The sequence below is a fragment of the Zalophus californianus genome, chromosome 8, assembly GCF_009762305.2.
Source record: "Zalophus californianus isolate mZalCal1 chromosome 8, mZalCal1.pri.v2, whole genome shotgun sequence".
Lineage (NCBI taxonomy): Eukaryota > Metazoa > Chordata > Mammalia > Carnivora > Otariidae > Zalophus > Zalophus californianus.
The window spans coordinates 45,060,328-45,076,330 of NC_045602.1; the positions used below are offsets into that span (position 1 = coordinate 45,060,328).

Genomic DNA, 16,003 nt, shown 5'->3' on the forward strand with positions numbered 1-16,003 from the left:
CCTTTTATTTATTTTTTTATTTTTTTAAAAGATTTTATTTATTTATTTGAGAGAGAGAGGCAAAGGGAGAGGAAGAAGCAGACTCCCCGCAGGGCAGGGAGCCCAATGCGGGGCTCAGCCACCCAGGCGCCCCCACTAGTGGGACTTGTATACAGTCAACTCATAGGCATCATTTCTGATGCATAATTTTTCTATAATAAGAAGTGGATAATATAGAGAAAGTTTAAAATATCCTCCATAACAGTGACCTCTGTAAGCTGTCCTAAACTAGCATCTTTAAAAAATCTCACTCTTGGGGCATCAGGGTGGCTCAGATGGTTGAGCATCTGCCTTTGGCTCAAGTCATGATCCCAGGGTCCTAGGATCAAGCCCTGTGTCAGGCTCCCAGCTCAGCGGGGAGCCTGCTTCTCCCTCTCACTCTCCCTCTGCTTGTGCTCTCTCTGTCTCTCTCTCTCTCTCAAATGAATAAATAAAATCTTTTAAAATAAAAAAAAAATCTCACTCTCATATCTCCTGGACAGGCTGGCTAAGAACTATGTTGGTTTTTATATCATGTCCAAAAAAAAAAAAAAAGCATTCCTTATATAAGCTTTGAGAAAACTGAAATATTAATTTCTACAGAATGTGTGAAAATTAAATTGTGAGGAAAAATAAGGGAAAGCTGAAAGATTGTTGAAAACACTATAAGGGAAAATATATCACCATAAAAGATAAATGCTCTGAGAAAGCATCCTAGGGACTAATCAAAGCCCTCTTCACTAGGGATAGGTTCACTATCCTGAGTGTGGTGATGGTTTTACAGTGTGTATTCATTTGTCAAAGCTTATAAAATAGTGCACTTAAATGTATGCAGTCACCCTAAAAAAGAAAGAAAAGAAAACTACATATGCATTAAAACAAACAGGGTACATTTGCAATTCAGAAGGATTACCAGTCTTCAACAGCACTTGAAAATTTGGAAGCTTTCATGTTGTTAAAACACGTATACAAATATACTCCATCCACATTAGATGAAATATGTAAAATTTAACATTTCAAATTACATAACAATTTATATTAGAGTAATGTAAATGAAATTAACTTTCAGGGGAGAGAAGACAGGGAAAAAGATGGCAGCATGAAAAATAATGGTTGTTGGTGAAGAAGGAGGGTTGGTATTTCCAGGGACTAAATATCCATCTGTGAATTTAAAAAGTGGTAAGTTTGTAAGAAGAAAAGGGATAGAACATTTATTCATCTATTGCTTCATTTATTCAGCAAATATTCATTCAAGTCTTATGACTGCTAAGAACTGCAAAGCATGGATCAGCAAAAGAGACACAGTCTGGTCTTTATCTTTATTAATTTATAGTGTGTCATGGTAGAAAGTTATCAATCAGGTTACTTCACAAATATTAAATTCTCCTGTGCAAAGTGATAATGGAAAAAGCCATGAAAAAGTATGACAGGAGTGTCAGGAAAGGTTTCCCTGGGAAGGTTTTCTTTGAGCTGGGATGTGCAGATGAGTCATCCTTAACTATGTAAAAGGAAAGAGCATGTACTAAAGCCCAGGGGCAGGTAAAACATGGTACCTTGAATAAATAAGACAGGAATTGGTCCACTTAAGAGACATTTTGGAGTTAAAAATCTATGGGACTTTGTAATAGACTGTATTTGAAAGGAGAGAAAAATAACAAGAACGATATCAAGATTTCTGCAGTGCGCAACTGGATACATATGACGGCTTTTACTGAGATAGGAAACACAGTAGGGGGGCCAGGCTGGGGGTAATAGCCAAAGGTAGAAGAAACACATGTCCATCAGGGGATGAAGGGATAAAGAAAATGTGGTATATACATATACTAGAATATTTTCAGTCCTAAAAATGAAGGAAATTCTGACCCATGCTCCAACATGGATGAACCATGAAGATAGCTAAGTGAAAAAAATCAGTCATAAATACTATATGATCCCACTTATAAAAGGTATCTAGAGTAGTGAAATTCATAGAAAAGTAGAAGAGTGGTTGCCAGGGGCTAGGGCAATGGGAAAATGAGGAATTGTTGTTCTTTAGGTATAGAGTTTCAGTACTACAAGATGAAACCGTTCTAGAAATTGGCTACTCAACAATGTAAATATACCTAACACTACTGAATTATACAGTTTAAAAAAGGTTAAAATGGTACATTTTATGTTATGGGTATTTTACCACAATTAAAAATTTTAAGTATGCTGAAAAACTACATTTTAGCTAACTAGCTAGCTATATAGTTAACTGATCCATAGAGAGCTAACTAGCTGTGAACTGAAGATATAAATTTGAAAATCATACAAAGCAACAATAATTTTATTACACTGCTTTACAATCATCTCCTCCCTCCTCATTAAAACCCTGGGTGTTCAGTGACTCTGTTAAGTATGAGGCATTCTCATCCTGTCCTCCCTGGAGCCTCAGTTTGACACAAGAGTCTGTGTTCATCTACCGAGGGAAAACAACTTGAAAATTTGGAAGTAACAGCAGACATAAAGCTTTCATAGCTGAGCTACACAACCACAACTAAAAATATCTCTATTTGTCTATTCACCTAATTCCAGCAAATATTAAAAATGACAAGTGCAGATACTGAGGAAAAACATAAGACGACTTCTTTGAGCAAATATGCATTGGTTCTAGAGATAAATTGATTGTTTGCACATCAGTATAGATCCCTCTTGAACAATATTATTCTTCCTACCTTGTTTGCGTACATCCTCTACCGCAGCGACCAATTCTTCTTTGAGATCTTGACTCTCCTTAGCTATCTGTTCACCCTTATCCAGGAAGTTTTGAGTGGCTTGCTCTACAGATGCAGCCAGTACATGGGCTTTCTTTGACCTCCCTTTCTTTTTACCAGATGGGCCTTTGTTGCTTGTGTTGACAAGGGTCGTCACCTTAAAGATGAAAGAAAAACTGTCAGACTAATCTGCACCACTGTCTAGAAAAAAACACAGTATCATCTCATCATTTTAAAACAGCCCTTGTTTATTAAATCATGAATGCACATCCCATAATCTAATCTTAAGGAAAACGGGGAATTATACAAGTTAGCATATAAATAAACAGCTATTTATTTCATAGAGAGAAAAAAAAAAAGTATGTGAATACGTTGGAAGAGCTGACCCACCGGTAACTTAGTTTCCAGGTCACTGGAGGTTGTGCTTTCACAGACTGATAAAACAGTGCACACTGGAGTAACCATCTTCCGGAAGGCAGGAAAAGGAAAACCAATGTGGAATTGCCTCTGAGCACTGACTCAGGAGAACCAACACCCAGTCCTGAGTCCCCAGAGTCAGGGCAGAGGTGAAAGAACAGTTAATAAAGAGTGGGCCATCAATACCCATTACTTACAGGTCATTTACCAAGGACTTTTGAAGAGCTCTGCTATTTCTGATTTCATCTTATAAAAACAAAATGGTAAATCTGATCTGAGGGAACCGAATGATTCAGTCTCAACATTTGGTTAACCAGCTAAAATTTCCAGACTTGAAATTAGGTTTTCATTGCCACTCCTTTTCCAAGTATCATAGTTTGTAACACATCTCAACTGCCAAACTTCTTTTAGCACTATAACTAGAGTTATTTAATTTGCTAACAAAGCTGTTATTATCTTTCAAACAACTTATCTCCTATAGATTTCTGATCTTTTATTTTCTACCAGTGAGAAGTTTGAGTGGAATGAAAAAAACCGGTTTCATATTCTGTTCAGCAAAAGTTGCGAGTCATCGTGGCCTCCATATTTTTTATTGCCTTCATAAGAATGTGGGTGTTGTGGATTATTTTCACTGACATTTGCCCTGATTAGCAGACTCAGGATTTTATTGGAGATGATCAAGAAAGCTAGTCCACAGAAAAGTTCCAAATGCTGTTGTTTCTCCTATTTTACTCTAAATCCAAAAGCAAACAAAGTGATTAGTCAAAGTCACAATTAAAGTCCAGTCAGTTTATAGGGAAAGCGATAATACCAGAAGGAAACAAGTATTGAATAAATGTGAATTAAGATGATGAATACAAGCAGAACCAATACTTAAGAGGTGGTGAATGTAACACTGGGACCTGTCCTACTTAGCTCTCTTTTGATTGCTAAATAATTAGATACAGTGAATCAAAGAAAGACTCTATAAGGACATTTAAGTACAAAGACGAGCCAAAAAAAAAAAAAAGGAAGGTACCATCATTAAGAATAAGACTGTCGGATAACGATGGTTAGCTGTAAAAATGTGTATGTAGCCCATATACACATTAGTCTTTTCAGTTCCACCCACAATGAGGCAACCATCAGAAGAAAGACAGCCTGTCACAAAGTTACTTTCCTAAGGTACAAGAGTGTTTCTCCTCTCTTTTTTTAAAAATACTTTATTTAATTTGATAGAGAGAGAGTACCAGCAGTGGGGAGCGGCAGGCAGACAGAGGGAGAAGCAGGCTCCCTACTCAGCAGGGAGCCTGATGTGGGGCTCGATCCCAGGACCCTGGGATCATGACCTGAGCCAAAGGCAGACGCTTAACCGTCTGAGCCACCCAGGCACCCCAAGAGTGTTCTCCTTATTAAGGATATACTCTAACACATTAACACACTACTCTTCTAAGAACCTCAACTCCCCCAAACAGCCAATACCTGGAAATAAGCTCAGAAGGCCCCTAAGCAAATACTGTAAACACTTCAAAAATCTTGATTTATGCTAGGCTAATTATCAGAGGCAAATACTCTTATTCTCACTGATATCTCATTTATTCTCATCTTATATGCAATTCTGAGTTTTGAGATCTAATTTTTTTAGTCTTCTCAAATTAGAAACAACAGAGAGGGTGAGGAGCTGTTAATTTTGGGTATATTGACAACTTGGGGGAGTAGAAGCTGATAGTGAAGCTGTCAAAATAGCAAATTGACTATATCATCCATTCTTTTCTGTAAAAGTAAACACATTTTCAATTTTCTGTTATCTCATGCTGCATTACTGTATAAACAATTTAGGTATGCTCATAATAACAAATTAGTACAAAGTGTTACTTATATGGAAAAAAAAGCCATGGAATATTACAGGAAGTTCCTAAGAAAAAATGTGATTACATCTAAATGAAGCAAATCAATTCAGTCCTCTTTTAGTCAAAGCTCTCATTTGCTCATGAGTGGAAGACCATGATAGGATGAAAGAGAAAAACAGAGGGGAAGTGATAGGGGTCCATAAATGCTCATGTCTTAATCAGTTTAGAAGAAAGAAATAATTGTCAACCCTCCCCACTGGTATTCAGTGTTTTATTAGAGGACAATGTCAACAAATTGGATTTAAAAAAAGATATAAATGTTAGGCAAACAGTAAATTATGCTATTACCTATACAGAATATGACCATATCAATAAAATGCAAAAGAATTCAAAGACAAACTATTAGAATTACCATAAGAGCAAAGAACAAGGTGGCTAAATACTAGATAAACAATTAAAAAATCTAACACAACAGCACTAACTAGTAAATAAATGTAGTTTTAGGGGCGCCTGGTTGGCTTAGTCAGTTAAGTGTCTGACTCTTGGTTTCCGCTCGGGTCATGACCTCATTGGTGGTGGGATGGAGCCCTGGGTGTGCTCTGCACTCAGCAGGGAGTCAGCTTGAAGATTTTCTCCCTCTGGTCCCCACCCCCACTTGCACACGTGCTCTCTCTCTCTCTCTCTCTCTCACAAATAAATAAATCTTTTAAAAAATGTAATTTTAAATATCCTATTCACAATAACCATAAATTGATATTATCAGAGATAACCATAACACAAAACATAGATGAAAAAAAAGATAAAAATTTTAATGAAGACCATAAAAGGTAATTTGAATAATTGTGAGACATTCCATATTCTTGGATGGGAAGACAAAATGTTAAGATGTCATTTCTTCCCATATTATTCTACAAGTAGCATTCCAGATAGTTATACAGTAAATCAACAAGAAAGCCAAGACAATTTCTCTTCATTCAGTTCATTTCCCTTTCCAATTGCAAAGTTAAAAGGCTTTTAGTAAATTAGAGAAAGGTCATTTAGGATGTGCATATGTAGGACTCTTGCTGCTCACTTCTTGGCCAGTATATCACATGTTTGGGATGGAAACAACAAAAGTAGTTTAGGTCTAACAGTACATGAGAAAGTGGAGGTTATCCTTTTAAGGATAAACTACTCTTGGGAATTCTTAGTCTAACCAACTAGGCAACTCTCAGATTCAGTCCCCTCTCCTGCTGATGAGCACACTCTCCTATCTCCAGTAAGAACCTACGGCACTCTATTACACATTTTCCTTTTCTCCCACTTGAAGCTGTCATTTTCACCTTGATGTTATATATTTTTATTCTTCTTGACTGATACCTACATTCACACTTAAAAGTGTGAAAGTTAAAGCCCATCTATGTCGGTTCTATTCTGGATTTTATAGATGAAGAAATTAGGCTTAGAGATGCATCAGAGGTAGAAAAAATAACTTCCTTAAATTCATATGGCTCAAGAAAAACCAAAGGCTAAATTATTCCTGTGCCCGATACTGTATCTTTAGAACTTTAGAATTCAGTAGTTTCTTCTAGTTTTACTGTCTAACTGAATGAGAGGCTGTCAAAGGATAAAATAATCTTAAAATATATTTATTCTTCAATTTGTCTCCATATTGTCTACGTGTGTTATTTGCATCCTACTGTTATCTTTATATTCAATGGCATTCTTTAGATATCTCAATATAAGAATGTACTTATCAATATTAGGGAAACATTAACCAACAGTTTTATCCTACCTTTCTGCAATGCCTTATAACATCTGATGTATTCAATGGTCTCAAGCTGAACATATCAAAGATCTTTGTATCAGTTGAGTGTGAAGGATAGACAAAAGTGTCCTAAATTTATTGTAACTAACAAAATGGTAGAACTTAGGGTTTCCATAAAACAGTATTCTTCTACTAGTAAGATACAGAATAAAGGAATTTGTTCCTTAGTCCTGAAGAACTGAGATATACTAAAGAGCAAGAATCAGAGAGTTTTTAATGAAGACTACCACTATTTAGTCTCACAGATACATCTACCACCTCTTCAGTAAGTTAGGGAGTATCCAAACTATCAATGCTAGCCAATAGCACAGGTAGTTTCAATGTAAGAATGTAATGGAATCCATGATTGGATGCCTTGGAGAGATCAGAGCAGCAGGGACACATTCTGTTCAAAAGGTGGTAGTCACAGAGGCAGCTCAGTGACCTCTGAGGCTACAGGTATCTATGCCTAAGGTTCGATATTCAGACAGGCACTAGGTCTTGGGTAGACAGTACTTACAGACTATTAAGTGTCTAGGGCAGTCTTTTAAGAGATGGCTATTCTGTGGAAATTCCTGGCTGAATGCTATACCTCCTCTTACCCCAACCAGGCACTCTCTAATGCCCACACTAACTTTCACCCAAGCCGAGAGTCATATAAGATCCAAATCTCTTCTTTCCTTTCTAACAATTTGCGAGTACATCTTTTGTGCAGTAGGAGAAAAGAAAGAGAGAGAGGGAAAGAGAGAGAGAGAGAGAAAGAAAGAAAAGAAAAGAAAGCAAGCAAGCAAGGAAAGAAAGAAGAAAGAAAGAAAAGAGAAAGAAAAGAAAGAAAGAAAGAAAGAAAGAAAGAAAGAAAGAAAGAAAGAAAGAAAAGAAAGAGAAAGAAAGAAAGAAAGAAAGAAAGAAGAAAAGAAAGAAAGAAAGAAAGAAAGAAGAAAGAAAGAGGAAAGAAGAAGAAAGAAGAAAGAAGGAAAGAAGAAAGAAAGAAGAAGAAAGAAAAAGAAGAAAGAAAGAAAGAAAGAAAGAAGAAAAGAAAGAAAGAAAGAAAGAAAAAAAGAAAGAAAAAGAAAGAGAGAGAAAGAAAGAAAAGAAGAAGCAAGCAAGCAAGCAAGGAGAAAGAAAGAAAGAAGAAAGAAAGAAAGAAAAAAGAAGAAAAGAAAGAAAGAAAGAAGAAAGAAAGAAAGAAAGAAAGAAAGAAAGAAAGAAAGAAAGAAAGAAAAGAAAGAAAGAAAGAAAGAAAGAGAAAGAAAGAGAAAGAAAGAAAGAAAAGAAAAGAAAAGAAAGGAGAGAAAAGAAAGGGAAGGGGAGAGGAGGGGAGAGGAGGGGAGGGGAGGGGAGAAGAGAAGAGAAGAGAAAAGAAGAGAAGAGAAAAAAGTTCCATCCAGCAACAGAGACTAGGAGTAATAGCATGAATATTGACACATACAGAATTGGAATGATATTTGCAAGGCAGTAAGGAGACCAGACCTACTTGGGAAAAGGCTATATGAATGATACAGGAAGTAAAGTTAGACAGATGTGGTGGAACAAACTTTGATGAAAGCCAAGCCAAAGAGTTTAGATTTTACTAGTCACTGCCAATTTTTTGAGCATATATTTAAAGTGTTCATTTTTCTCTCTCTATTCATTTCTCAGCCCACTAAATTTTGCTTTTATTCCCACACCTCCTCTAGCAAAGTTCTCTTAAACTGATCTCTCACTAAGGTAATCAATAAGTTGCCAAAATCTAATTATTTTTTATCACATCATACCAGTCTGCCACATTTAGTGCTATTGACTCAATTCTCCTTCCTTCTGGAAATGTCTCTTGGCTATTCTCTTAGCAATAATCTTCTCCAAACTCCTGTAGCTTTAAAAAGGACATTATCATCGAACTTATTTCTCTCTGTACCTATCTTCACCTCCTTCCCTCCTATGCTAAGAAAGGCATTCTGCTACCATCACTCCCTTAACTGGTCTTCTGAACACATCCTCCAGAACCCTGTTTCATTAACCATGTCAGCTTCTCTCTAAATCTTTCACATGCCCCCTTCTGTAGGCTCTTCAACCTTAGCTTAGAAGGATACTAACTATTCTCTAGTTATACCTCTAATATTTCTTCAGTGTCCCTGCCTCTCATTAGAGAAGAGAAGAAATCCTTCAGCTCATAGATAAGGGTATAGTGGTCAAAGGTCTCTGAATCTTGACATAATGATGGTCCCAATGGACCCTGGCCAACGGAAAACATTAGCAATAGCCAGAGGATGGGCACCAGTGTTTTCAGATGCACTGAAGGTATGATCTGAGTATAAAACCATGAGAGCCAGGCTGGAATAGACTGGCTAATCTAGTGGTATAGACAGGCTAATCAACAGCTAATGTCCTAAAAGTCGACCCTCCATTCCTGAGTAATAGCAATAATGCAGTGGCCAGTATCATTTCATTCTTTACTTTTTCTTGCAATATGTTTTATTGTAAGACAATTTGTTTATCTGACCATGTCTTTATGATCTCTACTTGATCAGTTCTCTGATTCCATGATCTAAAAGCTCAAGAGACATAGAATACTTTTTTCCAAAACAATAAGCCATAGTCAGGACACCAAGACACTGTCTCAGCAACTCTGTCACACAAGAACCAGCAACAGAGTAGTTTGTCTAAGCCTTACCTATAGGGCAGTCAATTGAAAGTGAACTCTGGAGACATCACTGTCACCTGAGACTAGTTAGAAATGTAGAATTTTGGCCCCATTCCAGAACTACTAAAAGAGAATCTGCATTTTAACAAGATCCCTAGGTAATTTATATGCACATTAAAATCTAAGAAACACTGAATTTTAGGACAACAATTCTTAGACTTGATCATGCCTAAAAATCACCAACATGCCTAATAGAAGACAATTTTATAGATCTTATAGTGTTTTTGCTCAGGTAGGTCTGGGCTAGGGAATTTTGGAATTTATCACACAAAATTATGATATACATATGGATTATGGACCTTACTTTGAGAAATAGTAGTCTAGTTGAAGCGGAAAAAAAAAAAGTGAGAGAGGTGAAGCAATGACTTCTAACAGGTGACCTCTTTCTCCTATTTTGGGTGCCATGCAGCTAATTGATGAATTAACCAACTGACTCTTGGCTAGAAGGCAATCTCATCTATTGCACAATCACAAAGAACTTGGAAAAGTAAGGTTATACAGATGTGGATGCTATGAATCAAACAATTGTTGGAGCAATCCAGAAAAACAATAAAACTGAACCAAGAGCTGGAAATAAAAATGGTAACTTGAGCATTGTTTTGCTGGATTCGTGCACTTTGCAGATGTGAGGAGTAAGTCTTTGTGAATTCTACGGTTGTGTCTCTCTGAAGTACTTCATTCATCATAATTTCTCAGCTACAGTAAGAGAGGGTTGTGATGACTGCTGTAGCTTAAAAAAAGCAAGAGTTTTCTGAGGCAAAATATTTGAAAACAAAATTATCAACAAGTTATTTATTCCAGGAGCAACTGAAAATAAATGAAAAATTTCTAAAAGAAGAAAACCTGTCTAACTTAAGATAGGAGAAAGTTAAATGCTCAAATGGTAATATATTTGATAAAATGAAGCTTCTCCAGAGAAATCTTACATCAGGTTTTAAAGAACTGCCAACTAGTCAAAATGACATTATCCTTGAATTACTCCTCGATAACCTCGTTTATTCATTTAACAATTATAGAGTAAGTATAATTATGGCTTATGCTTTTCCTTATAAAATATATGAAAAGATATATGCTCATCTTGTGGTATACTCTATTAGAAGTTATTTCTTATCATAGAATCTCCATGACATTTAAAGTATATGGATGTTGTGCACATTGGACAGAAAGGAAGCCCAGCAAGGTGAGACTACTTCTGGAGGAAAAGACTTTGATAATACAAACTTATTGTAACTTCATAATAACTAAAGCAAGATCTCCATGTGTCAGAAACTACTACACTAGAATTTCTTATTGAACTGGTCTTTCTACCCCAACACAACTCCCCACCCATTTTCAACAAAAAGAATTAAATCATAAAATGCACAGTTATTGATAATTCCACAGCTTCAAAAGTCGGAATCAGAAATGACAGTCTTTCGGGGTGCCTGGGTGGCTCAGTCATTAAGCGTCTGCCTTTGGCTCAGGTCATGATCCCAGGGTCCTGAGATTGAGCACCACATCGGGCTCCCTGCTCTGCGGGAAGCCTGCTTCTCCCTCGCCCACTCCCCCTGCTTGTGTTCCCTCTCTCACTCTGTCTCTCTCTGTCAAATAAATAAATAAAATCTTTTTAAAAATTAATTAATTAATTAATTTAAAAAAGAAATGACAGTCTTTTAATAATACACTAGTGATTTGTGGAGGGATAAAATAGAGAATTATTCTGTCTCTTTGCCTTTGAAATTTCCTCATGTTATCTGATATTGACAATGTAGAATTCAGATACATGTTCAGTGATACTGAGACTGGTTTCCAGACCTAGAAGCAAACACTCTTTAACTTTGAAATAAGAATTTATTATTTAATCTGAAATAGACCTGAATACTACTAGTTAATTATTTCTATAAAGAAAGCCTATGTATAATATATTCCATTTAAATTATTATTTTTTGTAGACTCACCACCAACTTTTTTTTTTTTTTTTGAGAGAGAGCAAGAGCATGCATATGCAGCAGGGGAAGAACAGAAGGAGAGGGAGAGAGAGAATCTCAAGCAGGTTCCATGCCCAGCATGGAGCCTGACACAGGGCTGGATCTCACAATCCTGAGATCATGACCTGAGCCAAATCAACAGACACTCAACTAACTGAGCCACCCAGGCAACCCCTCACCCTCAACTTTTATTTTTTATTTTTCTTAAAGATTTTATTTATTTATTTATTTATTTATTTGAGAGAGAGAGAGAGAGAGAGCACACAAGCAGGGGGAGTGGCAGGCAGAGGGAGAGGGAGAAGCAGACTCCCCACTAAACTGGGAGCCTGATGCGGGGCTTGATCCCAGGACCCTGAGATCGTGACCTGAGCCAAAGGCAGACACTTAACCAATGGAGCCACCCAGGTGCCCCAACACCCTCAACTTTTAAATAAAACTACAAGGCAAACCTTCTCACTCAGTTGCTTTGGTACACAGTTCTCAAATAGTTTCTTTCGAACTATATATGATGCCAAAAAGTAGAATTCAGAAATTAACCCCAAAGCAGATATTCTATAATAAATATATATTATACATAATAATATATATAAATATAATAATTTTTTTCTAGACTTAAGTGGCTGCAATTTATGAAGAGGTACAATTGAGTACTGGATTATCCATTCATCTTATAGGTAAGAAGTGATTCAAACTTATTTCCTAGGAAGTATCTCAGTAGTGTCTATAAGCCAAGATGAAATAGGGTAGCCTTCTCTTTAGATATATGTTCTTCATACGAAACTCAATTTTCTTTCAAGGATGTTAAGCTAACATTTTCCCCACTCTTTATTAAGGCATGCTGTTTCATATTTAAGTAGGAGTCCAGAGGAGCTCCATTTCTCATAACCTCTGGCGAGTATGGTCTAGATTCACTGCCTTCCAAAAATTGTCTGAGAGAAACAGCATTTAGTTTGCTTGAAGGAAGTTCTGTCCATTCTCTCTCCACCAATAATAAAATCACAACCACTCAATATCAAAGCAGAAAAGCAAAAAGAGAAATGGTATTATACTGGAGACTGGTAGAAATGTTTTTACTACCATAGGATGATATCACTTACATCAATGGAGGGATACTACCACACCGAGTTTTAGGAAATCACTGTGTACACTGCAGGGTTTTTGATGTCATTCTCCATACTACACAGAGAAATTTCTCTATCACTTTAGTACCAAGAATATTGCAGTTTCTCCTTACAAACAGGTTTGACTTTATGTTATGGACATTAATTGTATAATAAATTAATGCTTCCTTTTTGCATTGACTTCAAAAAGTTTAACCTAAATTTGTGGTCCCTGATAGAAGGCATATGATTTAATAATTACTATTACTGTATTAGTCTCAATCTTTGCTCTTATTTATGCTTATATCTACCTTGCTTTTTAAAAAAATTCCTTTAAGCTATATTAACCTTCTAGTATTTTATATATCCTGTAATGTCTCCTTATATTTTTGCTTAAATATTGTATTCTGTCCATTGTAAGATATGCTTTCTCCCCCATACTTTTCTATATCTGAAAAAAGGATGAGTCCTACAATCTATGTCATTTAAAAGATATATTTGATAGTATTTTTTTCCTCAGAGGCACTTAAATATGTATCTTTTAATTTATGGCATCTTAAATTTGATAAAACATGATAAATCAAATAATCACAAGATCAAATTTATTTAAAGGCTCTACTTACAACCTGGGTTTTCCTAGAATCTGCACAACTTTCAATGTCTACTTATAGCCAATGAAAAATGAAGCTCAAAATTAAGACACTGAAACAATGCCAGACATTCACTGAAAGAGCATCACTTAGAGTTGGGGATTTAGTGAGTAAGAAGGCATTTCTGTTTTTAAAAGTCCTAAATGTTTTAACCATCCTTGTCCATCTGAGGAAATCCCAGGCTGTTTTGAATGTCACTAAAAATAAAAGAATGACTAAACTATGTCCATGATTCACTACTTTGCATTTATGAAGATTAAAATAAAATGAAACAAAATAAAACCAGACTGTTCTAAGACATTGCAGAAACAAATCTGAAACCAAAAGAAACAAAAAATATTTTTTAGTCAATGCAGTTAGCTAATGGATTCAACTGATCTAGACTTCCATTCTCTCTAAATCCATCAAATCTTTTTACTACAGTCTTTGATTGACAAAGGCACTTGATTCTGGAGCACCTGGGTGGCTCAGTCAGCTAAGCATCCAACTCTTGGTTTGGGCTCAGATCATGATCTCATGGGTCGTGGATTGAGCCCCTGTCAGGCTCCCCACTCAGCAGGCAGTCTGTTGAAGATTCTCTCCTTCTGCCCCTCCCCCGACTCATTTTCTCTCTCTAAAATAAAATAAATCTTTAAAAAAAAGGCATTTGATTACATATTTTCCTTCTTTAAGATTAGTAGACTCTATCTAACAATGTTAGACACTCTATAGGGAATAATGGACAATCAGTAGGATGCAAGAAAAATATCAGAACTTTATATTGTTTTGTTTTTTTTTTAAGATTTTATTTATTTGTCAGAGAGCGAGTGAGAGACAAAGAGCACAAGCAGGAGGAGCGGCAGGCAGAGGGAGAAGCCGACTCCACGCTGAGCAGGGAGCCCAATGCAGGGCTCCATCCCAGGACCCCGGGATCATGACCTGAGCCGGCCGAAGGCAGACACTTAACTGACTGAGTCACCCAGGCGTCCCTATATTGTTTTTTAATCTAAAAATATTTTAAAAATTAAGTCAGATTAATGTTTCATATAAGGACTTACACTGACACAACCACCCCAGCCATACATCAGATGGTCCTGAGCCACATATGAGCTATCTTGAGGGAAGGGTAAAGGTTCACAAACCCAAGGAATTGGCAGTAGTGCCCTTACACTTCAGTGTATCCCTAGTTAAGTGGATTTGAGGATTATATTAACTGATTGTCAAACACACACACACACACACACACACACACACACACTCACGAAATGGACCAGAGACTTAAAAAGACTCTTGCAAAAAAACCGGAGCCTGAAGATAATACTAAAAATGCAAGCACAAGTGAACTTTAAGAAAATACAGAGCTGACCCTCCCCCTACTCTTAATACTAGCTCTTTGTCAGCTACATATGAGGCTGAAGAAAAGATAATTTCCTTAGAGCTGCAAGTTGAATTATGTATTTACATCCATCATTACTAGTGATGAATCTCATCCATCATTATTAGTGATGATATTAGCTAATGATGGTCTAAAGCAACTATGATTTGCAAAACTTTAAAAAAAGTTAAGCCTATAGAATATTTAGCCATTTAGTTATATATTACGTATTTATTTTACTTATTTATTATTTTTATTATGGGTAATAGAGAAGAATGTTGGGTGCTACCAAACTTATTTCTTTTTCCTCTGCTCACAAGATAACATGATTTCACACCTTCCCTTGGAGTTGGTGTGATCAGCTGAATTCTAGCCAACAGAATGTGAGAATCAGCAGTGTGAGCTCTTCTCAATCTGCTCTGTTAAAATTCCCCTCCATGTTTATTCCCCCAAGACGAAGACAATTTTGCAAACCAGGTTTTGAAGAAGATAAAGCCACAAGATAGAAGGAGCCAAAGTATCTAAGTTTTCCCTTGGAGGAGAGTGACCCATGAATCAGAAAGACTCACTGGGTATTATGTAATAAGATGAAAACTTCTATTATATTAAGCCTCTGAGATTTTGTGGTTTATCTGTTATAGCAGCTAATATTAACTACATCACTGTATTATTTGTAGTTAAAATAAAATATTGTTTTTAAAACTACATCATTATTTTTAAAATATCTATGATTATGCATATGTTATAATGTATTTAATATATTAGTTCAGGAATGCACACTTATTTAGAAAAATAAATAGCATACACTATAAATATATGCACACACAGATACATAAAAATATGTACATATATATTTTACTGTTTTTAGATCTTATAACATTTCTACTATAATATTTGGTAGATAAAACTTTGGATGTCAGTCTTCTGGTTTTCATACAGGTTTTCATACAGTTCTTTCTATAAATTGTAGGATACAAATTTCCATTTTCCATATGAGAAGGTTTAAAAGTACCAAGTTCTTTTTCTTCTACAGTTCTGAGAAGCCACTCTTCATAATAATTCAATGACATAGGGATAATATGATTGCCACTTAATGGTATTATTTCTCACAGCAGAAAACAAACAACACAGGGATTAAAATCACAAATCTAAAGTGTTACAAGTCAGCTTACAAGGTTTTTCTCAGGTTAAGATCCAACTATTGAATCAAAGAATTATTAAATATGAAATTTCAAGGGAGCCAGTTAATGCCTTTAAAAAACTGACATTAGTATAGATATTGTTAAATAAGTCTATAGATATAGGTACATATAATCCTTAGTGATGTAACCTACTGTGTTTACAAAGACTCGCCTTAATAAATGCTCCTTGTTGACGTTACCACCTTTACCCTTACCTGATTTAAGGAGGAGGCAAGTATAATTCTGTGACCTGGGAGAACTTCATCTGATTATTCCCTTTAGCTCT

The 16,003-nt window shown here is 36.0% G+C and overlaps 1 protein-coding gene across 9 annotated transcripts in view; it reads right to left on the minus strand.

The window, feature by feature from the left end:
• Positions 1-16,003, minus strand: part of CTNNA2 (catenin alpha 2) — a 1,086,060-nt gene that overhangs the window by 850,602 nt on the left and 219,455 nt on the right. For all 9 annotated transcript variants that reach the window (XM_027622203.2, XM_027622199.2, XM_027622200.2 and 6 more), the window contains one exon: positions 2,715-2,910. In XM_027622203.2, coding sequence (XP_027478004.1) covers positions 2,715-2,910 — 196 coding nt within the window. The remainder of the gene's footprint in view (positions 1-2,714; positions 2,911-16,003) is intronic.